Source organism: Xyrauchen texanus, chromosome 29 (assembly GCF_025860055.1).
Source record: "Xyrauchen texanus isolate HMW12.3.18 chromosome 29, RBS_HiC_50CHRs, whole genome shotgun sequence".
In the NCBI taxonomy this organism is placed as follows: domain Eukaryota; kingdom Metazoa; phylum Chordata; class Actinopteri; order Cypriniformes; family Catostomidae; genus Xyrauchen; species Xyrauchen texanus.
In genome coordinates, this window is record NC_068304.1 from 39,015,222 (window position 1) to 39,041,590 (window position 26,369).

Here is a 26,369-nt window from a genome sequence, read left to right on the forward strand (position 1 = left end):
ATACTTTTTGAGGCCACTGTAAATGTTGGATGGCCGATACAGTCTGATTAACAGCTCTTCCGGGATACCAATGGACATTCGGTTAACTTGAAGTGTTGAAGCATCCCACCCGTCCCCATCTATATCAAGGCTCAGTGGGCCATTAATAACCCAACCAAGGAGTGTTTTTACAGTGAAAGGTCCACTACCCTCACTATTAATTATTCTCCAAGGCTCCAGAGCTTTTGCAGCATTCACAACAATAAGCAGCCCAATGCTTGCATCTATTGAGGTTAAATCAACATCCTTCAGGTAATTCCACTGTAACGTTGTTCGATGGAAAGGAGGCGGCGACAATATAAATAATAGTTTAATATAAAACTGAAGCAAAAGACAAACACACACATGACGGACATGTCCATAAACGATCTCTCTCTCCTCGCACCACCGTCTGCCATCGGCCTTTATCCCTCTCGGAGGCTTAATTAGCCTGATAAGGGACCGGGTGTGTATGATCACGACCTGGCCCCGCCCTCCGCCCTGCCACATTCCTTTCTCGTTCTCTCAGGCTGGGGAGCCCCCGGAGAGGGAAAAGGCCAACGCAGAGCAGCAGTGAGAGAGAGAGAGGAGAGAGAGAGAGATGAAACAAAAACCTACTCGACGGGTCTCCGATACACCGTTGCATGGTCCTCGATCACTTCTCCACTCTCTCAGGCGGACGACAGCCGTTTCTCCCCGGGCGGACCGGAGTCAGACTCACAACCCCCTGTGATCAGAACGCCCCTCCGTGTTCTCGGCGACTCGTGGTGACACTCCTCCGCCCCTGCCAGCGGCCCTACCACTCCAGGTGGTCGGGGAGACACTTCCCTCCTCCCCTCGCAGACGGCGGTGTTCCTTCAACCCCTCCGCGTTTCTGAGGGATGGCAGGGCACTCCCCCGCCCCTGGCAGCGGCTCCATCACTCCAGGCGGTCGGGGAGTCCAGTTCCCACTCGCCTCGCGGACGGCGGCCGTTCACCGCATCCGAGCGGTCGGTCTACTCTCTCCCCCGGTGGATGGCAGAGGCGCTGCCCTGGGTGGACGGCAGTGTCGAGGACTCTGCGACGGGCATCCCTCCTCCTTCCCGGCTTCGGCACCAGTGTAAAGCAGTCAATGGAAAGGAGGCGGCGAGAACCGGCTTGATAATATAAATAATAGTTTAATATAAAATTGAAGCAAAAGACAAACACACATATGTCCATAAATTATCTCTCTCTCGTCGCACCACTGTCTGCCATCGGCCTTTATCCCTCTCGGAGGCTTAATTAGCCTGATAAGGGTCCGGGTGTGTATAATCATGACCCGGCCCCGTCCTCCTCCCTGCCACATCCACCTTTTTATATCCTCCTAACCCATTGTTTTCAAAAGTATTTCCATCTTTCATCCTGTAGCATTCACATATCTCTTCAGGTTTCAGTGCAAAATGTTGCAGAGCTGCCTGGATCGAGAAAGGCACAAGTCTGTATAATTTGATTTCCATTTTTCAACTTTACTTTTACTGGGACTATAGCGAGTGCACAGTCTTTAGAGCCGGCCCCAATGTGACTCCCAGTAACCATGGAGACTAAAGCACTTGATTATTTTGATTCAAACTTACTAGCTTGAGATTCATTTGAAGAATGAGATCAATATGAAGTGCTGTTGCGACAAATCTGACATGACAAACGCTTTTGACATTTGCTGCTCATGTGCCCCTAAACACCCAAAGCCCATTCCATTGGCTTTCATGTACTCCACGTTTTCTTCATTGGATTTCCTTTTGAACATGTTGCAGAACTCCAGTGAGTGATCTTTATCACAAAATACACAAGATGTTTTTACAGCAATTGAGAAGGTCCTCTTTGGTCTTTCTTTGAGGTTGAGTTTAGTTTGATTGCTCCAATTCTGTTGTGATTGCTGTGGCAAAACTGCTCCCCCTGCTGGCCGGTTTGATGTTGGGTTTTAAGGTTGTTGGCTTTGGTTTAACAAGTCTTTTATTATCTACTGGACTTTGAATGTCTCCAAAAACTGGATCAAGTACGACTCATGCTTGCCTTTCAATAAACTCAAGGAGATCTTTGAACTTTGGCTTTTGCTTGCCGGTTTCTTGTATGCTGCAGGCGACGGCTCTCCATTTATCACGTGGTTTAAAGGGCAGCTTAGATGCAATACGTTTCAAATTTTCTGCGTTTCCAGATCTTCACCATAACCGACCTCCTGCATTGTATTGAAGCAGCTTCTTAGGAAGAGTGCATAAGATCTCAGAGCAGGTCCCATCTTCTGCTCTTATACCAGGCCAATTAAAAGCTTTACCAGTGAATGAGGATGCTATTTTATCATTATTTCCAAAATTACATTCCAATTGTTTCTTTGCTTCTTCATAACCTGTATGAGGATCCATGTGCGGACAGCGACACACGAGATGTTCAGGTTGCCCTGAAGTAAATTGTTCGAGATAATACAATCTGTCTTGCATATTGACTGTTTTGCTTTCAATGCTTTGTTCAAAGGTCTTTATGAATGCTGTATACTCAAGTGGGTTGCCATCAAAAACAGGGAATCTCCCTCCTCGGAATAAGAGATAATTGTTGTTGCCTGACCAACATTTTAGTGATTTCCTTTAGATTTTTCGTAACATCTACAAGAGCATTATTTGCCAGATTAGCAGAGCCAACTCTATCTTGATTTCTTGTTGTTTGAGTGAGCTCTACTTCTGTTTTAATCAGTTGTTTTGTAAGATGATGTGGATTTACTCTTTTGTCTGACAATTTTGGCAATGCTTGAGCTTTGTTTTGCTGGACAACATGTGTGGCTCAGCGGTTAAGGCTCTGGGTTACTGACTGAAAGGTTGGGGGTTCAAGCCCTAGCACTGATTCCACTGTTGGGCCCTTGAGCAAGGCCCTTGACCCTATCTGTTCCAGGGGTGCTGTTTCATGGCTGACCCTGCGCTCTGACCCCATAAATGTAGTTCATTTATGCATTTGGCAGACGCTTTTATCCCAAGTGACTTACAGTGCACTTATTACAGGGACAATCCCCCCAGAGCAACCTGGAGTTAAGTGCCTTGCTCAAGGACACAATGGTGGTGACTGTGGGGATCAAACCAGCGACCTTCTGATTACCAGTTATGTGCTTTAGTCCACTTTAGTCCACTACTCCACCAGTAGAGATATGCAAAAACACCTGCATTTCATTGGCTCTGTACTCTGCACAATAAAGTTGAATCTTAATCTTAGTAACATATTGGAAATAGAACCGTTCCAAGCTAAATCCTGCGGATGCAGCCTCACAAGGATTGAGGACTGAAGTCTTTCTTAAGCCTAAAGCCTGGGTTAATGGCCCTAACTTTCTTTCCCAATCACAGTCTCAATGGCCAGGAACCACAGAGGTAACTGTGATTCAGGGTGATGATCCAGAAGTGAGAAATGACATTAATATCAATGCCAAGACGAATGTCCCACAAGCAAACTCCTGAACTATTTTTCCAAATGGACAAGCCTCAAAAAAGCAGTGGCATGGATACTGAGGTTCATAAAGATTATTAAACAGCGGAAAGAAGAACAAAAAAGGGTGCAGGAGTTTCTTGTTCAGGGCAAAAATGTCTGGCAAAATGAAAGGGTGCATTTCAGTCACCTAAATCCTGCCACATTAGGACTTTCAGTTGAGGAGAAAGCAATAGTGCACTTTGTGCAGAGACTGTTCTTCAAAGAGGACATTACAGTGCTATGCAAACGTGATGTAAAGAAATTAAGTAATTTGTACAAACTCGACCCAGTGATTGTAGATGGAGTATAAAGTGTTGGTGGAAGGCGTACCTACAGAAACAATACCCTGCAATTATGCCCAAAGTCAGTCATGTGTCAAAGCTCATTCTGCACCATGTGCATGAAAAGTTTGGTCACAGAGGAAGAAATCACATGCTGTCAACTCTGGAAAATATTGGATAGCACACGTCAATGCTGCATGCAAAAAAGTAATCAAGGAATGCATAGTCTACCAGCGACCCTTCCAAATGACAGGTGAGCAAGAAATATCTGATCTTCCTGTTGACGGGATCTCTGCTGACCTTCCTCCCTTTACACACACTGGAATGGATTACTTCAGGCCAATCGAAGTTAAAAGAGGACGGAATATTGTGAAAAGGTATGGTGTCATTTTTACCTGCTTATCATGTCGTGCAATACACCAAGAAGTGGCCCGTACTCTTGACACTGATTCCTGCATTAATGTAATTCGAAGGTTCATATGTCGAAGAGGCCAAGTCAAAGAGATCAGGTCTGACAATGGAACTAATCGGGAATTGAAACAAGCTTCGAAAGAACTGAATCGACGTAAAATCCAAAGTGCCCCAACACAGGATGGAATACAAATTTTGGCCATTTTGAATGACCGTACAATTACACCATCTTCGTACGATCCAAATGACCTTGAGGCATTGACCCCAAACCATATCCTTCAACTATGAGTCAACCGTGTTTTACCTTAAAAAAAAATGGATAAAAGAGTATCTTGTGTTGATGCAGGAGCACCAAAAGTGGAATAAAGCATGGCAAAATTTGATGATAGGGGATGAAACTGTTCCCAGAAGTTCGTGGGACTTGGGGCGTGTAACAAGAACAGTGGCAGACTCCAAAGGATTAGTACACATTTAAGTGGAATTGAAGTGCGTACAACAACCCACAGCCAAGTATCGTATTTGCGCCACCCCAAGTCTTCTGACATTTTGCCATCCACCTGAATTGCCCGCCTCTTATGACATATATACTTTACGTCCATGTGACACACAACATAACACAATCAAATTATTAAAAAATTATAAACTATAATTGCTTTACATATTGGCTACAATAGTATATGAACATCTAATCTATTAAACATAATATAATGTTTGTTAATGACTTAAAGTTACTATGAAGCGTTACTCTCTAATTATGGTTTGGTGCATATGTGATTATTATTATTATTATTATGATACAAATCCATGATTTAACTTAACAGTCACAGAAAGCCTCACAAAACAGTTATTTTTGTGTTTTGCACTCTAATCTACTATTTTAATTTAATGTATACACCGTGTTGGACATTTGAGCAGTCAGTTGGTCAGTGCAAATACAAATAATTATGTATTTTATTACAAATTATTAAATACATTATTAAGAAATAAATCGTAATTATAAATAATTATTAAAGTAATAATAATAATTAAATAATTATTTAAGTGGGCAGGGTAAAGTATAAGAGCGTTGTAGGCTATGAGTGGGCGTTACCACAAAAAAAAAAACGAATGTTATGAATAATTATGACGTCACTCCCTAGCGTTGGAGTGGACCAGGAAGTGACGTCAAGTCTTCCACGGTGGCTCCTGTTCTTACGTGGCAACGTGTCAAGCACCCGGCGAGAGACACACTGAGCACAAAGCGACAGAATATTAATTAAATTCATTATTACATTTGCGTTATTGTTTTGGTTATCGATACAGTTCAAGTCCTTCTTTTAAATCATCATGGGGCTCACGATCTCATCGCTTTTTGGGAGACTTTTTGGGAAGAAACAGATGAGAATACTGATGGGTGAGTGTTAAAGGATATTCGACTCTGTATTTCTGATATTTTTTATGTGATAAATACATTTTTAGAAGCTAAGAATAATGCGTTTTAAGTAATAATAACTTTTTCAATCATTTATACGTGGAAACCAAAAAATCTTGGATTGTGGCTAATGTTAGCATGCTTGAGATTGAATAGATGAAATGAAAAATAAAATCACAATATTGAGATGAATTTGACAGCTAGGGTTTAATATCTTGTTGTGTTTTGATTTTTCAGTGGGTTTGGACGCTGCAGGTAAAACGACAATACTGTACAAACTTAAACTGGGAGAGATTGTCACCACTATTCCTACTATAGGTGAGATTACACCAACATGATTGTGATTGTTCACCTCTTTCTGCTCTTTCACGAAACTTTACTTTTTATTTAATTTATTACAGCAGTAGCTTATAATTAACCCTTGTTCGTCAATGTAAAAAAGTTACTCAGATGTTCTTGGAGGACAATAATGCATCAAAAACTGCTATAATATGATATGTTAATATTATATTCTACATTCAATGAGTACATTTTTTTAACCAACATCAGTCCTGATCATAACTACCAATTATTCATTCATTTTCAGGATTTTAACCCTTTAAATATCAGTTTGTTACATAATGCCACTGTTTTTTTTTTTTTTTATAAAAACACACAAATAAACAAAAAAAAACAAAAAAGATTTGTCAATGACAAAAATGTCAATGATTAGCAGCATTGATTTTGATGCATTATTATTTTTCGTGCAGTGTCAGATAAAAGAAAAGAAAAAACTCACACTCAGGACCTTAAAGGACAAAAATGTCCACATCAAAAAACTGCCATAAATATATATATATATATATATATATATATATATATATATATATATATATATATATATATTACATTTATTAATACTTTTTTTAACCAACATCAGTCCTGATCATAACTATCAAATATTCATTCATTTTTCAGGATTTGCCAGTTTGTTTACATAATGCTAATGTTGTTTTACACACACACATACAAAACACACTCTGACATCCATACCAACACACAAACACACAATTTTAGCTGGATCATTTATTCAGTTGTCCTGCAGTGCTCTATAATACAGAAAATAGGGGAAAAGCTTGTATTTGCTCCGTAGGCTAAACATGACGAAAATGGCGCCATCTGGTGGAAAATATAAAACATACATTTTGAAGTCAGGGCTCCTGAATAAAAGAATAATATGATATTATGCATGATTTTATGCTTTAATGGCACTGGGATCAAATATTGCCGTTTCAATGGGGACATTTTTGTCCTGAAGGTCCTAAGTGTGACTATTTTGTGTATTATAGATGCATTATAGGAACTGAGGTTGAAATATCAAAATGATCTCCCAAATACACATCTTTGGCAAAATGTATGCCATTGGCATTAACAAAAAAACAAATATGAAAAACACAAATGTCCCGAAGGTCGCACGAGGGTTAAACATTCAATGCGATCTGTGTGAATTTGTTTGTAGAGTCTGATCAGTAAATATCACTGCAAGAAGATTTACAGCTTTATTTGTGATGCCTGTAGACTCTAATTGGCCTGTCTGACGTACTAATCTTATTATAACCCAAGGCAATATATTTGATGTTATGAATTCCCTTGAATGTCTTTTTGCTGTTTCCTGAACAGGTTTCAATGTCGAGACTGTTGAATATAAGAACATCTGCTTCACCGTGTGGGATGTCGGCGGTCAGGACAAGATCCGTCCTCTCTGGAGACACTATTTTCAGAACACCCAGGTAGGATCTTGATATAGGTACAATTAGCCGGTAAAGGTGTTGTGCTGTAGTGATTCAATTGTAATTTGGTACTTATACTTTTATCCAAAGCATCTCACGGTGGTTCAGTTACAGGCACCGTACCCCATGATGCTCCTGTGTTGCCATTTTCAAATGCAAAATAGTCTCCAGTTGATTTAACTTTGATATTCCTTTTGATTGGCTACTTAAAGCATCGATTGCTGACCAATGAGGTGCTATTTTATTTTATTTACTTTATCCTCAGGGTTTGATCTTTGTGGTGGACAGTAATGACAGAGAGAGAGTGGCAGAGTCTGCAGAGGAGCTTTCGAAAATGGTAAGAATTGCTCCGTCACCCGATTTGATTTTAAGCTTTAAAACTTATTTATACAAAGTAACAGTGTTGTAAAGTATCCATTTGTCATACTTGAGTATCATTGAAAGAGTTCATTAAACCCGTGGCAACTTATTTGATTGGTGGTGTGCATCATTTACTCACCCTCATGTCATCCCAGATGTGTATGACTTTCTTTCATCTTCAGAACACAAATGAAGATTTCTAAGGGATATTTCAGCTCTATAGGTCATTTCATTGCAAGTGAATGGTGACCAGATATTTCAAGCTACAAAAAGCACATTAAGGGAGCATATAGTTATCCATACTACTACAGTGGTTAAATCCATATCCTGATCTGATCAGGATATTCTGATAGCCAAGGAGACTGCTAATGTCCAGATTTATAGTTAAAAAAGGAGTTATATTTTGGTCTGTACTCACCCAAAACCAATTGGATCCGTTCAGAAGATATTGGTGAAACAACTGGAGTCTTATGGATTACTCTTATGCTGTATTTATGTGCTTTTTGGAGCTTCAAAGGTTTGGCCGCCATCCACTTACACATGAATTGACCTACAGAACAGCAATATACTTCTGAAAATCTTTTTTTGTTTGTGTTCTGCAGAAATGTTTTTATAGTCATACACATCATGGATCAAATGAGGGTGACGAAATGAGAGAATTTTCATTTTAAGATGAACTATCCCTTTAATGGCGCATTAAAGTCACATCAGAATGTACATATTTATGGGATGAGTGTAAATGAACCATAAAAACTGGAACGTTGAAGAAGGGAGTTGAGTCATATTATTAACAGAACAGAGACTTGTGGGGTTGGGCTCTTTTCATTTGGGCCAATAAGCAACCACCCAGAACACCCTGGCAACTGCATAACAATGTGCTGAAACAGTTAAAACAACTTAACAGCATAGCAACCACCCAGAACACCCTGGCAACTGCATAGCAATGTGCTGAAACAGTTAAAACAACTTAACAGCATAGCAACCACCCAGAACACCCTGGCAACTGCATAGCAATGTGCTGAAACAGTTAAAACAACTTAACAGCATAGCAACCACCCAGAACACCCTGGCAACTGCATAGACAATGTGCTGAAACAGTTAAAACAACTTAACAGCATAGCAACCACCCAGAACACCCTGGCAACTGCATAACAATGTGCTGAAACACAGTTAAAACAACTTAACAGCATAGCAACCACCCAGAACACCCTGGCAACTGCATAACAATGTGCTGAAACACAGTTAAAACAACTTAAGAGCATAGCAACAACCTGGCAACCACATACTGTAGCAATGCGCCAAAACACACAGCAGTGATCACCTTGACAACTATATAGCATGCCCTAGCAACCATCCAGATAATCCTAGTCAGCACATGCTGTAGCATAAATGTGCTACAAAGCAAATATAACTTTAACAACCACCAGAAAGCTAGTTTTGCTTATGCAAATTCCATTCACATCTTATTTATTCACAAAAAAAAATATTGTTGGACATTTTCATGAGCGCTGGTATTTATTCATACACATCAAACCTTGTTTAAATATAAAATGTAAACGCATGTGATTGACATATTTATGAACAGGTCTCCTGGAAAGGCGGGAGACTGATCGCACATAACGTCATTATTTCACAGCTTTCATAATGTTTAAGCCTAAACTTATCAAATTAATTAGTAAAAAAAATAACAAATGACACTCACATGAGCAGTTTCTCGTCTTCCCCAGAGGAGACAGTCATACTCTGGTGCGTGCTTCACTTACGATTTTGATTCGTGATTCGCTAAATTAATCATTCAGACCGCTTTTTAAGTCTTTTTGTTCAGTTCAAAGGAATCAAATTTAAAAGATTCTACTCAATTGATTCTTTCAACGAATCACACATGACTATCACCAATCTGCATGCATTTCTGCACGGACGGCTGTTGTTTCATTTTGCGTTGTTCAGTCGCAAAAGCAATGAAAGGATCTGGAGAAATTTATCAGAGTAAAAGTATCAATTTATTTTTGCTCTGTAGCTTCTATATTTCGGATTTGAACTTGCCGTGCCCATCTTGGCCAGGACACTCCTGTAAAATTGATTTTTAATCTCAGAGTTTATCCTGGTTAAAGGTTTTAATAATAATTTTCACTGCACCAATCACAAAAAAATTTGTTGTTTTTTTTTTTGCGTATTTTATTTATTTTTTATTATTTATTTCAATTATTTTATTTATCGTCAATATATATATATTTTTGCATTTTATTATATAGATTATATTATATAATTGCATGTGCGCTATATATTTATGAATACACTTTAGTTGGAAAAAATGCCATACAAAGCAAATTTAGGGTTCCCACAATCATGGAAATCCAGGGAATATTATGGAATATTAAAATTGTGGCATGGAAATTTCTATATTTAACTCTTTCCCCGCCAGTGTTTTTAAAAAAATTTGCCAGCCACCGCCAGGGTTTTTGACGATTTTCGCTAAACTTTAATGGCGGGGAAGCGTTTTTTCATAAAACCCGGAAAATTCCGTGTTTGGAGGGGAAAGAGTTAATATACATTTTTCTAGTTACGCTGCTGTAAAATATTTCATCACCCAAAAATATCTCTTGGTGTGAAATAGCTCACAAATCGATCTTAATGCTTGTTTTAGGAAATCAGAATCAAAATAATTTTTAATAATCAATTTCCAGAAAACGCAAACAACTGGAAAAGTCTGGGGACAAAATAGAAAAGGAATATCATTGGTGAGAAACCTGAAAACATGATTAAACGATCTCGAGTCATTCTCACAATTTCGACGATACCTCATCTATGTTAGCCAGCCAAACAAAAACATTTAAAGTTTAAGTTTGCGAGGCATAAAAGCACATGTACAAGAGCAATGAATGTAATATTTCGTGACAATGCAGCACTGGTCTGATTGGGGCGAGTGACGTTCCTGTCAGCTGGACGAAACTCTTCAAAAGTCCATTTTTGTTCAGACCTGTAATGTATAAATATGTCCTGAAATCACAGTATTGCCATTCAGCTTGTCCAGCCTCATGACTGTTGCTTTTGTGTCTAATGCAGTTACAGGAAGATGAACTGAGGGACGCCGTGTTGCTGGTTTTCGCTAACAAACAGGATCTGCCTAACGCCATGGCTGTCAGTGAGCTCACAGACAAACTGGGTCTGCAGAGTCTACGCAGCAGAACGGTACACGCACACTACTCGAATGAACCAACATGCACTTGATTTAACTTTGACCATGTTTTTTTGTAGTTAAAAGTATATTGTTTTGTTTCTAAAATAATCTGTGGATTATTTTGATGCACTCTAAATATGCATTTTGGACCGTCAAAACATGAGTACATTCACTTCCGTTGTTTGAAGGAGGAGGCCTGAAATAAAATCCTAAAAATCTTAAATACTGTTTTAAGAAAGAAACAAACTCGTACATCTTGGGATGGCCTGAGTGCAAGTATAAGCAAATTTTCATTTTTGGATGTACTGTTCCTTTAAACCTTTGTTGGTAAAAAGACATTTGCGTGCTTCAAAGCAATTGAAATATTCCTGTATACATGCAATGCACAGATTCTGAATAAACCCAAGACATTGGGCCCATTTGCATGCACACCAATACAGTGATATTTCCCCAAAAATTGCATATTTAAAAAATCTGACTAGGCAAGAATCGTTTGAAATAATCTCATGCACATAACATTTGCAGACATGGGATTAGCCGGTAAGAATGCTGTAAAGGTGTTTTACATGCAACGTGAAATCGGGTAATGGGTAAAAATGTGTTTATTCTTAAGCCGTGTATGACCTTGCATTGATAAAGGAAAGCTGTTTAATGCATTTACATGTCCACACACCTGATGTCTGCTTATTAAGCACAACTAGTGTAAGAGCGTGCATGTAAATGCACTCATTCATGTTTTCCCCTGTATTTACGCTGTATTTTATTCATTTTGGACCATAATTTACTAAATTCCAATTAACTGATGATTATTTTACTAATCGATCAATCTTAGATTAATTGGATATAAATATTTTTTACATGCAAAACTGTTCCTTTACTTATAAAACTGAAATGGTACTATTCATTAAAGAGTAAAATGATCCATCGGGGATGGAGTGAGACTACAAAATCAGCCCAGCAGAGGACAATGGAGATATGAATATTTCTACCCATTATGTTAGATACATATATGCATGTACACTGTCACTGATTACATTTTAAGTATTTTAAATTAATATTTTATTTATTAATTTCTTTCTCTGTTGCGATCGGTTTGACGCGGTTGACGCGCACATTACACAATGTACTTATTATGGAAGTGTTTATAAAGTGTTCTCGTGCGCTGGACAACTTAGAGTGTGTTTTTACGCTTGAACTTGTCTCTGTTGCTTTTCAAACGAGTTTTCATGCAATGCATTTTTCACCGGGCTGTAAAGTGATGTCACTATCTGCGTTTCCATCCAAGGATTTTTTGCAAAAAACGTTTTGGCGCATCATAATAAAGCTGATGGAAATGCACATTATTGCTAAAATGTCACAAATGTCGACTTCATAGTTTTCCGTTTATCTCAAGCGCATAAACTCGATGTCGATACATTAAATGTCGCGAAAAAATGGTTTGGAAACACTTTGTTGATAAAATTGGCATTAACGCAAAATTTTGTGTCACATGACAGAGTTTGCCCCAACAGTGTTGTCATGACGACAGTATTGAAAGCCAATTTATTGTACGTGATTATGGATTGATCTTTACGGCATATAGATCCGATCTGCAAACGGGACACTTTCAGGAGTGCAACACAAATATCTGGTGCACATTGAACAAATGAATGGCCACTGTTTGTGATTAATTTAATCGCTGTATCCATCCGTTTATTTATTAAAGTTGCTTTTTCACACCATTCAAAATAGATAGCAGACACAGAATTATTCCACAGTACAAAAAACATCATTTCTGCAGACAAAGATGTTTTAAATTAAGAATAAATACACAATACTATTAAATTATTATTTAGTTTTACTTTTTTTTTTTAAATGCCGGCAAAATCCCCAATAAAATAAATTGCCAAACGAAAAAAGCATCAAATTAAACAAATTAATTGCCAAACGAAAAAAGCATCAAATTAAACAAATTAATTACCAAACGAAAAATATATATATTTTTAGACCTATATATGCCTTTTCTTTACACAAACTTAAATTAGCCGTACCCTGTCCTGTAGATGAATGCAGTCGGCTGAATGATGTTCTCAGAATGTTCTAGACTTTCCTCAAGACTATAAACTATCTGAACTATTTGTCCAATGCTGAGTTCACTTTCAGAAAACGAGTTTTTGAACATTTTAAATGATTAAATATTTTAAATCTAACCCTCTTTACCTCAGATCGCATTTACTGCTTCTTCAGAAAATATAATTTGCCTTATGAAGCTAAAATTGATTTGAGATGATAATCAAGTTCCGTTGGTGGTTAAAAGTTGCTGGAGAAATATGCGGGACATGATGCAGCTGTGATGGCGAATTTTTGATTAGATGAAGGATTGGATGTCGCAAAAAAACATTTCTCCACAATTTCACTTTGTCGACAGCAAAATGGCGCGAAAGAGAGAATGGATGGAAACTAGGCTACTGACGGAGCCTCTCCGTTATCGTCACACACATCCAACTAATCGATAATAAAATTGGTTGTGGATTTTCACTATCGATTTCATCAATTATCTGTTGCAGCCCTAATTGGAAGTATTTCACATAAAAACACTGCATGCTACATATTTCGTATATGTGATTAGAAAATACCCCTGAAAATCAAACTCGAGAGGCAAATATTGCCCCATAATGGAAATGTTAATTTACAGTACCCAATACTACCCAGAATTCTGTTTGGACGTGCACAGATATACATGAATGTTCAGTTACAGTGGATATTCTGAATAAGACCCAATCTTCTGATTAATACAGGGGTGCACCAGCTGACATATTCAGAATCTAGAAACTGTCATTCTGGTTTAATCTGGTTACGGCAATCAGTTTAATGCATTTCTATAACGTTTACTTAATTGGAATATGACCAAATTCAGATTCACTTTGGAATATTGTTATGCACGCCAATGCATTTGGCCTTTGATTAAATATCCCTCTGTCTTTTCTCCGCAGTGGTATGTTCAAGCAACCTGTGCTACACAAGGCACTGGACTCTATGAAGGACTGGACTGGTTATCAAACGAGCTCTCCAAACACTAGCGGGGAGGAGAGATGCGTGTGAACTTTAGAAAGGCAGAGGGTGTCAGCTTACAGACTCTGTCCTCAAGTGTGTGTGTGTGTGTGTGTGTGTGTGTGTGTGTTTGGGATGTACAGGTGTGGAGGAGCTATCAAGTGTTCAGCATCACTCTAATCTATCTGTCTTTTTCTATGCTGTATTCCTTCTAATGTCCTTTTAATTTTTTTCCTTTATAAATCTTGATTGTTTTCTATGACTGTAAGATCATGCTTAAATTGCACGTTTTCTTGATACTTATGAGAGCATTATGGCACGAGAGAGGAAGTTTGGGTGGGATTCTCGGTAGAGGGGACCGTATCACGCAAGTTTGGAGTAGTGTAACTGCTCCCGGTTGCAGTGTCGCCTAACCGGACTCTTCCAAGTTTCGGGACCCGCTGCTCTATGAACATTCCCTTTCATGGCAGGTCATTTTACTCTAGTGGGTTGTTTTGCAAAGCCTCACTTTAACTTCTGTTTCAAAAGGCTCTTGAAAGGATAGTTCACGCTGGAAATGCAAATTCTGCCATCGGTTTGTCACCCTCGTGTCGTTCTAAATCCAGAGTGACCCGTATGAGTAAATGATGACCGATTTGTTTATTTATTTTTGTTTATTTGGGGCGAGCTATCCCTTGAAGTCATTTTGCAAAAGGCTTATTCCGGGGTCTTTACCACTAACTGATTGTTTGAGATGTTTTGTACATGAAGTATTGACAGCAATATGGAACCATCCAATTGACCTCCTGTGTTGTCAAATGCCTCCATTGAACTAAATGACCTAAATGCTCAACGTACCTTGTTTGATTTTCTGAGGTTTGATGGCATTGCATGTTTGGGATTGGACGGGGATGCACCATTCCAAAATCCCAGAATTCTGGACAATGCAGCTTCAATCTGCTCCATATGTCTTTTCTTTTCATACTTGTTAAAAGGATGGATGCATGTTGGCACCTTGGAAACGGTGCATTGGGTAAGAAGTTTTGTATGGACACTCCAATAAGGCCCTTGTTTCTGGTCAGGCTGAGCCAAAAGAGGGTTGTTGTGATCCACATTTCCCCATGCTGGCGTTTGCCCTACCTTTGCTCGAACTGTGCCACCAGGTCCACCCCTTTGAGAGAATAAAGACTGATAAAAATCAAACGGACCACTTGAATTCTCAATATTGATTTATTTATTTGCACATTGGATCTGATCAATATATTGATTGGGTTCATTGATTTTCACTGGTAAGATTAGTTGCCTTTCAAAAGGGCTTTTCATGCCCAAAGACCTTAAAGGAATATTTCGGGTGTAATTCAAGTTGAGCTCAATCTACAGCATTTGTGGCATAATGTTGATTACCACAATGGGGCCAATTTTAGAAGGATTTAAAGGCAGAAATGTAAAGCTTAAAATTGAATGGAAGTGTTTACATTAACGTTGGTATTATTTGAGCTGTAAAGTTGTTTACATCGTTTTTACGGTCGTTTTAGGGTTTACCGTGTTATGCTGTCATGGCAACAAGTTGGATAAACTTAGCACAGAAAAGGTTAGTAAGCGATTTCATCACACTAAAAGCATGTTAACATGCATATACTTGTAGCTGTACTTTTGAAAAAGTATTTTATTGTTTACTGATCGTCCCCATTGACTTCCATTGTAAGTGTCTCACTGTAACCTCAATTTTTGCCTTTTCTGAAAGAAAAGAAGGTACGAATCGAAACCAGTTTTAGTGGTAATCAACATAATGCCACAAATGCTGTACGATTGAGCTTAACTTGTATTGAACCTACATTATTTCTTTATAGGCTTGTTTTATATTGCATGTTTACACTGGGTAATTGAATACGGAAATGGTCTCTTTAATTGCACCGTATGTCTGCTAGATTTTAATGCCCTCATCCAAATATACTGATGAAGTAAAAACAAAATGCATTTGAATCCGCTTTTAATTTGCATCTTATGCTGCAATTACACATTCAATACAAATGTGTTTGAAATACCATTACATTGCTTCACAAAGTGTTGATTATTTACAGGTTATAAATGGTAAAAAACATGTCAAATGCAGGTTTAAAACAATAACAAAGTTATTGGAGTTTCAACACAGATACACACTCACACAGTACATTCCAGAGCATCTCAAAAATTGTTTTAGGTTTTAAGAAAAAAACATTTTTTGTAATGTCATTGAAATATGATGCAACAGAGTCTCACTCAATGACTGCAGTGATCACTCTGGCAGAAGAGTGGGCTGTTTTAAGCATGTGTATGCGTACAGTATTTGGGCAATGGAAAATTAGCTCTTGCATTTGTTTTTTTAAATATGCAGCATAACGTATCCTTTAAAGATGCACTGGACTACAGTAAACTCTCATAGGCTCAAAGGTGCACTCTGTCATTTATTTCCTCATTAATACAATTTTTACTCAAAGGAATTGGTCATTTTTTAACATGCATACAATCATTATCACTCACATGAAATGAAGACTCCAGTCATATGGAAGCAGTTTTATTCTACATGGAGAGGGTCCCCTCATGGGGGCTGCCATGTTTGAGTCACATGACCAGTTTAATACCACTGGTTTATTCTCTGTAACCGCTCTGTTATTGGACACGTTCACTCGTAGCTTAAATTAATCATGGCTTACGGTGAGTTGTGAATTTCTACAGTGGCATTGATAACTGAAAACTATTGTGTTTGAATGACACTGTATCCACACCCCTAGGTGTCAGTGTAAGTCCCAGACAGCGTGCGTTAAAAATTACCGCGTGCACCTTTGAGGACATTAGCATTGAAAAACATGAACTCCTCACAAAACCATCAGGTTATAGTGACTCCTGGATTCTTATATTGATTCCCACAAATAAAACGACCAGTTATACAAAAATTGCTCTTCGTATTTATCCAGTCAAATATGTTGTGTTTTATTGAATTATTATAGACGAGGATATAAATGCAATAACATATTCAATTGCAATAACAAACCAAAAATATTCGAAAATATATTTTGGCACTGTTCAAACTTTCTGGATCGATGGTATATTTTAAAAACTAGAAAATTAGATATTGCACTTCATTTAAAAGTGATTCATGTTGTGCTAGATTTAGACACTTATGGCCATGATCCCTAGTCAAACTTAATTATTCTAGCACTTTAAAAACATAATGAACAGTTTTGGGTAAGTTACTCTGAAAAGTAATTAATTACTAGCTACTAGCATCTAGCATTCTTTGTACTAACGTGCTTTTATAATAATCGCTAAAATAAAAATCTGTACATTCTTAAAAGCCCGGCGCCCGGAAATGACGTCATATCTTCCACCGCGGCCTTGACTTGGCATCCCGCATGCGCACAGTCCATACTGTTTCCTGATACTCCGACGAGCATCACACCTAGAAAAAAAAAACTAAACTGTAAGGAATAATCGCGTAGTTTTAGGCGATTTTACTGCTTCATCATGGGTCTGACGATGTCGTCGCTGTTCAGCAGGCTGTTCGGAAAGAAACAGATGAGAATTCTCATGGGTGAGTGAGTACTAAATCAACTTTCACAATTCTATGTAGACATTGAACAAAGTCAAGTCAGCATTTCTTTACCTGCTAATCATGACGCTGTTGCTGAAATGAACCCACAAGCTTTGAACAAATGAGTGTGATTAAGAATTAAATGTACCGTCAATTCACGAGAAGGAATGAATTAGCCACAGATAGCTTTATTTAGTTTATATTCTTCTAAAGTATACCATATAATTTGGAATAATATTTTCTAGTGTAGTGTAGTTTGGTATATCTTGGTGTCAATTTATATTACAATATATAATATGGTATATACAGCATATATTTAGTGTAATGTAGTATGGTATGTCGTACGGTCAGTGTTGGGTGTAATGCATTACTAAGTAATGAATTACTGTAATTCAATTACTTTTTCATTGATAAAAGTAAAGTAAGGGATTACTCTTAATTTTTCAGTGATTTAATTACAGTTACTTATGATGTAATTGCGTTAAATACTGTATAGGCTCTAGAACAAATCTATATAATTTAACACGGCCCCCTTAAATTCGTTGGCCAATTCATGAATAATATATTAGATTTTTGTATTAATTTAAAGAATTTCAAATCAAGTTTCATGTCTATCCTTGTATTTTTCATCCTGTTGAGGATGATCAGGGTCTGCAATTACTGCAATTACGTTTCAGACAGAGTAATTAGTACAGTAATCAAATTACACTGTAAAAGATGTAATGTAACACTGCTTACTGTCGATTTATAATATGCACTATAAGATATTCTAGTGTGGTTTAGTTAATGATGTAGTATGCTATTTAATAGTGGCATTTTATATTATATTTATTTCAAAATAATTTAGATTCTACTGTAGTGTACTTGAGATTTTAGAATTGTATAGTATACATTTCTATTGTAGAATGTGTCGTTTATTTAGCATAGTACTTCAAACTGACCGTGACCCATTTCAATTGTTCACAGAGGAAGTCAAACCCATCAAACAGGCAAACAGCACTGAGGAGGATAAAGAGCAACACTGTTATGAGCTAAAATATCAAATCGAATCGATACACATACTCGCCTTTATAAAGTTTCACGATTATACACAAGTAAAACTAACTGTTATATATGAAATAATCTATAGGTAGAATCTATTAGGCCTTATTATTAAATCAACAGTGGCAGTTGTAGTTAAAGTTTCAAAATGTGTTTCAGCTAGTATATTTTTCATCGATAGGCTACTATAATTTATTATATTATTATTGCTTTTATTTAAGACTAGCTACATTGACCTAACCATGGTAATGAGGAGCCTTTCCTCCTGTGTAATATGTGTATATTATGGGCTCATATAAGTAAATATGCTCTTCAATTTTTAAAAGGGGGAGAGAAAACTTCGTCGCTTTTGTTGTTGACGTCAACAACTAAAATAATGTCACTTGATGCTTGCGCTTATTCTTGAAAACCATGAACAAAAATATGCAACATAAAATGAAATGCGACCCAGGATACATTAAATACAGGTTACGATTTTACTATAGTGGGTCGCTGCTTGACCTCTAATGTAAAATCGGTCCCGAAGCAAAACCAGTTGTGACTGGTTTTGACACTTTAGCATATATTCTAGGTTAGTGTAGTGCAAGTTTACTTTAATACAATCATAGTGTACATTTCTATTCTTGTATAGTTTTGTATAATTTATTTGCCAGCACAGGACATTGTCGTTTATGTTCCATCCTAAATTAGAGTATTAAAGAGAGGTGTATGATTGTTGCCCTATTCTATGGCATGCATAAACGCATCGTTTCCAATTATGTGTCTTTGTTGTTTTACAGTGGGACTGGATGCTGCCGGCAAAACCACTATATTGTACAAACTGAAACTTGGAGAAATTGTGACCACCATTCCCACCATAGGTAAAAAGATGGGACTGTGATGAGACTTTCTTTAATGTTTGACTTTATGATCTTAGACTTGTTGCAGTTTTATGCAGTCATGTGAAGTTGAGGTCATTGCAACAGTCACACGAATGCCCTGTACTCACTCGGCAATGTGTTGCAATATCTAGTAGTGGCACTTTGGTCCTCCTCTGTTATGTTACAACATCCTCTGTCTGTCATCATACTTGTGGTCTCCATGATTGCCTGATGGTTTTTCTTACACCAGTTAAGTGTTTCCTAATGAGGAGATTGGAGAAGTTCCACTATTGTACAGTGTTTAGTTACATTTCTGAGAACTGTGTTTCTATTGGTCAGGTTTTAATGTTGAGACTGTTGAATACAAGAACATCTGCTTCACCGTGTGGGATGTCGGTGGCCAGGACAAAATTCGTCCTCTCTGGAGACACTATTTTCAGAACACCCAGGTAGGAAAATATAAACAAGTAAAACTAAATATGTAAAATATTTCACATAGTAATACATCCTGATAGTGGTGCACCTGTATTTTGGGTAATACCATCACAAGTGTTCAGTGTTAAATACAGGTTATACGGTGTCTAAAACATTTTGTGATGGGATCACAAAAACCACAGCTGCATTAAGTACTGCAGTGCATCTCCTCCTCATGGACTGCACCAGATTTGCCAGTTCTTGCTGTGAGATGTTACCCCACTCTTCCACCAAGGCACTTGCAAGTTCCCTGACATTTCTGGGGGGAATGGCCCTAGCCCTCACCCTCCGATTCAACCGGTCCTAGACGTGCTTAATGGGATTGCGATCCGGGCTCTTCGCTGGCCATGGCAGAACACTGACCTTCCTGTCTTGCAGGAAATCATGCACAGATCGAGTGGTATGGCTGGTGGCATTGTCATGCTGGAGGGTCATGTCAGGATGAGCCTGCAGGAAGGGTACCACATGAGGGAGGAGGATGTCTTCCCTGTAACACACAGCGATGAGATTGCCCACAATGACAACAAGCTCAGTCCGATGATGCTGTGACACACCGCCCCAGACCGTGACAGACCCTCCGCCTCCAAATTGATCCCGCTCCAGAGTACAGGCCTCTGTGTAACACCATTGGTGTATGAGTGTGTGTGTGTGAATGGGTGATTGGGACACATTGTAAAGCGCTTTGGTAACCTCTAAGGTTACCAAAGCTATATAAGTGCAGACCTTTTACCATTTCAGACCATTAGCTCTTTCCGTAGTGCAGTTATTCTAGTCTATGCATAGACTGATGGCTCTCTCTGTTTATTCCTTTACTTCTCAGGGTTTGATCTTTGTAGTGGACAGTAATGACAGAGAGAGAGTGGCAGAGTCTGCAGAGGAGCTTTCGAAAATGGTAAGCACTTGTGATTCTGATTTTGTGGTCTCCTCAAACACTAGAAATGCCATGTCATGGAGTAAGAGATTTGAGGCAGTGTTGTGTTTTGAAATGATTTTGTTTGGTTGCATAGTGCGGTTAAGTTACCTCATCAGTATCTTTTCCTGTGTGTGTCTAATGCAGTTACAGGAAGATGAACTGAGGGACGCCGTGTTGCTGGTTTTCTCTAACAAACAGGATCTGCCTAACGCCATGGCTGTCAGTGAGCTCACAGACAAACTGGGTCTGCAGAGTCTACGCAGCAGAACGGTACACGCACACCTGCATATATAAATGATCCCTGCAGGGATGGGAATCTTAAGAAATTTAGCAAATTCTGATTCCAGTTTGTGTTCCTTTAATGATTACAGTAACAGTTTTACTTCACCTACTTTTGTGCTCAACAAAAACAAGATTTTCATTTTGTTTTGTCTTGTCTGTGTAAACTTATAGCCAATTTTACAACTTCATTGCCATGATGTTGAAATGCCAACAAACCCTAAAACAACCGTAAAATTATGGTTTAAACAACTTTACAGCTTGAATAATACATGAGTTGACAGAAGAATTAATGCAAGTGATTTTATAAAATTATAAACTTAATACTTCTGCTTTTAAACCTTCCAAACGTCGTCCCCATCCACTTCTATTGTAAGTGCCTAACTGTAACCTCTTAGAGACAAATCAAAATTAATCTCGTGGTAGTCAACATTATGCCATAAATGCTGTCGATTGAGCTTCACTTGTATTGAACCTAGGTTCACACTTTTCTTTAATGCTATTTCTTGACATTGTATATATAATTATGATATGAGCTGTTAATGTTTGAAATCACGTGTACAATGTACAAGTAATAACATTTAGTTTACATTTATTTGTATAACAAGCGCTACAATGGGGGGGTCTGGGTAGCTCAGTGAGTATTGACGGTGACTATCACCCCTGGAGTCGCTAGTTTGAATCTGGGGTGTGCTGAGTGACTCTAGCCAGGTCTCCTAAGCAACCAAATTGGCCCGTTTGCTAGGGAGGGTAGAGTCACATGGGGTAACCTCCTCGTGGTCACTATAATGTGGTTCTCGCTCTCGGTGGGGCGTGTGGTGAGTTGTGCGTGGATGCCGTGCAGAATAGCGTGAAGCCTCCACTCGCGCTTGTCTCCGCGGTAACACGCTCAACAAGCCACGTGATAAGATGCGTGGATTGACGTTTTCAGACGCGGAGACAACTGAGATTCGTCCTCCGCCACCCGAATTGAGTCACTATGTCATCACGAGGACTTAAAGCGCATTGGTAATTGGGCGTTCCAATTTGGGGAGAAAAGGGGAGGAAAAACATAAAACAACAAGCACTAAAATGGTACTGTGACTTTAAGAGTTTAACGTGCATCTCACAGACTCACACAAGTGTTTCTGTTCGTTCATTCAACTAAAGAGAAGTCTCAGTTTTTTAGTGCATCTTTCTGTAAATGTCTGTTATTACATTTACATTTATGCATTTGGCAGACGCTTTTATCCGAAGCGACTTACAGTGCACTTATTACAGGGACAATCCCCCCGGAGCAACCTGGAGTTAAGTGCCTTACTCAAGGACACAATGGTGGTGGCTGTGGGGATCGAACCAGCAAACTTCTGATTACCAGTTATGTGCTTTAGTCCACTACGCCGCCACCACCACTCCTACTTATTAAAATTAATGTTTCTTTTTACTTTTTTATTTAACTGTAAAGAACAGAGAGGATATTAAAAGACACATTTAATGAAAGTGGAGTGCGGGATCTCATCCTTGATTACATGGAAGAAATGGTCCGTTTTAATCTCAAGCACTTTTTAACAAAACAAGGCAATTTTCCAGGTTTTCCAGCACTTACATTTCTGAAAGCAAAATTCAGGCACTTAAATGACCTTGTGCGAACCCCCTAAACAGTGCAGAAAAATAGTGCAGTAGCGGTAAAATCAAGCGATAGAGACGTTATGATGTTTAAAGGGTCATTTAATTTATGATCACATGGATGGAAAACAATGTTTTGCCTCTATGCCTCGAAATATTGTCCCATCCTTATGTATATCTTCTCCTTTCCATATTAAAGTCTTAACTCGCATCTGTGGAAGCAGCGGCTAGTGGTGTTGACTAACAGAGGTTTACTAAAGTAATCCCAAGCCCATGTTCATGATATCCATTACAGATGAAGGATGTTCTTTAAGGGATCAGAGATCACGTGCATTCAGAAGTGGTTTTCGTCCTGCCCTTTATGCACCATGATCTGTCTTTGGGGAACATTGTTTTCAAAGTGCTGGATTATATGCTGAAGCATCTGTTGGTAAATTGACAAATCTCAACCATCCTTGCCCTAGGCTTGTTTTGGAGAGTGTTGCAGTAATCGGATTTAAAAATGTATATTTACCAAAAAACAAAAAAAAATCATTCCTTTTTGTTTTTATTAGCATTTTTCATACTGTCCCAACTTTATTGAAATTAGGGTTGTATTTCAATTAGTTTGAGATTGATTTGTGAGCCTTGTTAGGACTGATTCATCCAAAACAAGAACTGGCTCATAAGAGTGATTTATTCATGAATCGCCGACAGTTTTGTGGAGATCGCCATCAACAGCCTGAAATCGTAGGCAAATCGGAGCCCGCTCCCGTGAGCAACGATCGCAATGTATGAATAATGAAAGTCGTGATTTGAGAGAAGCACCGACGTGTCGCCGATATCAGCAAGATATCTAGCATGTTAAATATCTGGACCTGTTTGTGACTCCAAATGGTGCAATGTGAAATCTGTTTTGACTGAATACAACTGCAGCGTTGACCTACAGCCAATGAGAGAGCAAGAAACGGGGGAAGTTTCAGTGGGAGGAGTCCTGATGTACCTGCAACAGAACATCAACTAACATGGCTGCGGTATCAAGAAAGTCTCATTGGACCGAAGAAATGGAGGAAACATTAGTCGAACATTGGCAGGAGCACCAGTGCATATTTGATGTTTCCTCTGAACTGTCCCACAACCGGATGGAGAAAGAGAAGAGTTGGAGAGAAATGGCCAATTCTCTTGGACGGTCAGGTCAGCAAATGGGTCGATTTTTCAGTTGAAGCTACTTTTTCATATTGTAACCAATAAAACATATGATTAAAAACACACACATCATATTCTGAAATGCTTAACATATGATCATGCATTTGTTTTCGTATCTCGTATCACTTCTTGCATGTACTCTGTTGTGAAACTTAATTTGGAGTCCAGGCAGAGTCGTCGGGGATTCGTCAACAGTGAAATGTTTTGTGATGCGTTCACCCCTGTCGCCGATTCCTCGCGTAATTTGAAAACGCCATGACTTCAGTGACAAGACGGACAGTTGCGTAATATCGACGGTACCACGATCTGACAGCTTTGAAAGTCGTGTAGTGTGTAGGAGGCATTACAGATCCGACTAAAAAAAAAAATGTGTTCACGAGTAGAACATCTAAAGCATTAAAATGTCTATTTTTAGAATGGCAACATGCAAGATCTATTGACAAAACTTCATAAATCTCTCTCTTTTATTTTTTTATTTAATGCCTTCGCAGTGGTATGTTCAAGCGACCTGTGCTACACAAGGCTCTGGACTCTATGAAGGACTGGACTGGTTATCAAACGAGCTCTCCAAGCGCTAGCGTGCCTGTTGTGAGGAGGGCGATGGTGTGTACGAACCAATGGGACGGCTAAAGATTCCTCCTAGAATTTAAGTGTGTGGCACAACTGGAAGCTGGGAAGAAAACACCAAACATGCAGCACCTTTCTTAGATTTCCTTTTCTATAGTATATATTCTTCTGGCTAAGGTTAACTTTCTTTTTCAGTTTCAAAAGCACAACTTTGTTTGTATTGCAGAGAGGAAAAATATTTTTAAAGACCCTTTTTCTCCTCCGCTCTTTCAGTTTCTTAGAATGGCCTCTGTAAAAACAAAAACATTGTTTTTGGTTTAGCTTTAGCATTTTAAGTGTTTATTTGAGTGTGTATTTGAGATCTACAGATAAAGAGCCTGTGTTCAAGCTTACTGAAGGTGCTTGGGGGTTGATAAAACACTCAAAACAGCACTAAAAATGGGAAGGGGGTCATTGGGAAGAACGAAGACATGCCTACTCCATCAATCTCTATTGATATGCTTTTTTAAAGTTTGTTACATTGCTTTATCCACTAAATGGCTTGGACTCCCATGTGGTGCTTCTAAACATTCTTTTTGACTGTGCATGAATCTTCTTGAATTTATTTCATTCTGGATCTTGTTTGAAAGTCCCCACATCAACAGCACATGGCATGAAAAGTTTCATGTCATAGAATTTTTCTTTTTAGATTATTTGTTTTTTTTCTTGTGGCAAATGTTGAAATGTTTAAAGGGAGCATAATGTTCTAATGCAACAATAATGCATTTATACCGGTCTCTTTTGTAGCTCTTTCCATTGTAATTTAAAGTTGAAATGAACATGTTTTATGCTTGTTATGCCATTGGGAAAATGCTGATGAGTTTATGCTCAAGCGTGTTACTTGAGCTTATGGTATTTGTGACTGAATTGGACTCCTGAATGCTGATTTAATGTACTGATGAATTCCATGTCTGGTTAAACTGGTGTGTAAGAGATACAATCTATTTTACCCTAATTATCATTTAAAAAATGACACATTTGTTTGTGTATTATATGTAAGATATTGTTTTAGAATAAAACATAATCGTGAACTTATCATTGTGTTCATGGTGCTGAAAATGATCAATTAACCGATTTGCTCCTCTAATGCGTACTTGAAATTAACACTTTTTGGAAAAATATGGAGGACAAAATGTAACTGCTAGAAACCTTCCCATAATGGGATTTCTTTTTTATAAATGGATGTATAAAATAAATGTAGAGTCTAAATGGTGATTTGAGACCACAGTATTTTTGCTCTTTCAGTAACCATAAAAATGAGCACATAATTAGAGTATTGCGTCCTTGCAAAGTTTTAATTTCTAAACTATCAAAATCATTAAAAAAATATATTTTTTGCTATTAATGTTCTTTAATGCTTAATCAAAACGTTCCTTCCCCTATATGATGTATTATAGTTGCTAAAGGTAATAAAAACACAACTGTTATACATATATATACACACACACATATATATACATACATACACTCACCTAAAGGATTATTAGGAACACATACTAATACTGTGTTTGACCCCCTTTGCCTTCAGAACTGCCTTAATTCTACGTGGCATTGATTCAACAAGGTGCTGAAAGCATTCTTTAGAAATGTTGGCCCATATTGATAGGATAGCATCTTGCAGTTGATGGAGATTTGTGGGATGCACATCCAGGGCACGAAGCTCCCGTTCCACCACATCCCAAAGATGCTCTATTGGGTTGAGATCTGGTGACTGTGGGGGCCATTTTAGTACAGTGAACTCATTGTCATGTTCAAGAAACCAATTTGAAATGATTCGAGCTTTGTGACATGGAGCATTATCCTGCTGGAAGTAGCCATCAGAGGATGGGTACATGGTGGCCATAAAGGGATGGACATGGTCAGAAACACCCGGTGGGGTCTTCTGCTGTTGTAGCCAATCCGCCTCAAGGTTGTGCGTGTTGTGGCTTCACAAATG

The 26,369-nt window shown here is 38.3% G+C and overlaps 2 protein-coding genes across 2 annotated transcripts; both read left to right on the top strand.

The window, feature by feature from the left end:
• The first annotated feature begins 5,332 nt into the window (after positions 1–5,332).
• LOC127622780 (ADP-ribosylation factor 4-like) lies at positions 5,333–16,185 on the top strand. Its single transcript, XM_052096871.1, has 6 exons — positions 5,333–5,565; positions 5,821–5,901; positions 7,243–7,352; positions 7,618–7,689; positions 10,776–10,901; positions 13,863–16,185. Exons 1-6 carry the CDS (start codon positions 5,499–5,501, stop codon positions 13,947–13,949), a joined length of 543 nt encoding a protein of 180 aa, XP_051952831.1. The 5' UTR covers positions 5,333–5,498; the 3' UTR covers positions 13,950–16,185.
• A 1,094-nt stretch (positions 16,186–17,279) lies between these two features.
• On the top strand, positions 17,280–25,633 carry LOC127622778 (ADP-ribosylation factor 4). Its single transcript, XM_052096869.1, has 6 exons — positions 17,280–17,470; positions 19,291–19,371; positions 19,711–19,820; positions 20,666–20,737; positions 20,903–21,028; positions 24,319–25,633. Exons 1-6 carry the CDS (start codon positions 17,404–17,406, stop codon positions 24,403–24,405), a joined length of 543 nt encoding a protein of 180 aa, XP_051952829.1. The 5' UTR covers positions 17,280–17,403; the 3' UTR covers positions 24,406–25,633.
• The last annotated feature ends 736 nt before the right edge of the window (positions 25,634–26,369 follow it).

Bases quoted from the DNA above. Each gene is read 5' to 3' on its own strand.
- LOC127622780 (XM_052096871.1), top strand. From the start codon at position 5,499: ATGGGGCTCACGATCTCATCGCTTTTTGGGAGACTTTTTGGGAAGAAA. The intron at 5,566-5,820 runs GTGAGTGTTAAA...TTGATTTTTCAG, and splicing joins ACAGATGAGAATACTGATGG to TGGGTTTGGACGCTGCAGGT. The intron at 5,902-7,242 runs GTGAGATTACAC...TTTCCTGAACAG, and splicing joins CACCACTATTCCTACTATAG to GTTTCAATGTCGAGACTGTT.
- LOC127622778 (XM_052096869.1), top strand. From the start codon at position 17,404: ATGGGTCTGACGATGTCGTCGCTGTTCAGCAGGCTGTTCGGAAAGAAA. The intron at 17,471-19,290 runs GTGAGTGAGTAC...GTTGTTTTACAG, and splicing joins ACAGATGAGAATTCTCATGG to TGGGACTGGATGCTGCCGGC. The intron at 19,821-20,665 runs GTAGGAAAATAT...TTTACTTCTCAG, and splicing joins ACTATTTTCAGAACACCCAG to GGTTTGATCTTTGTAGTGGA.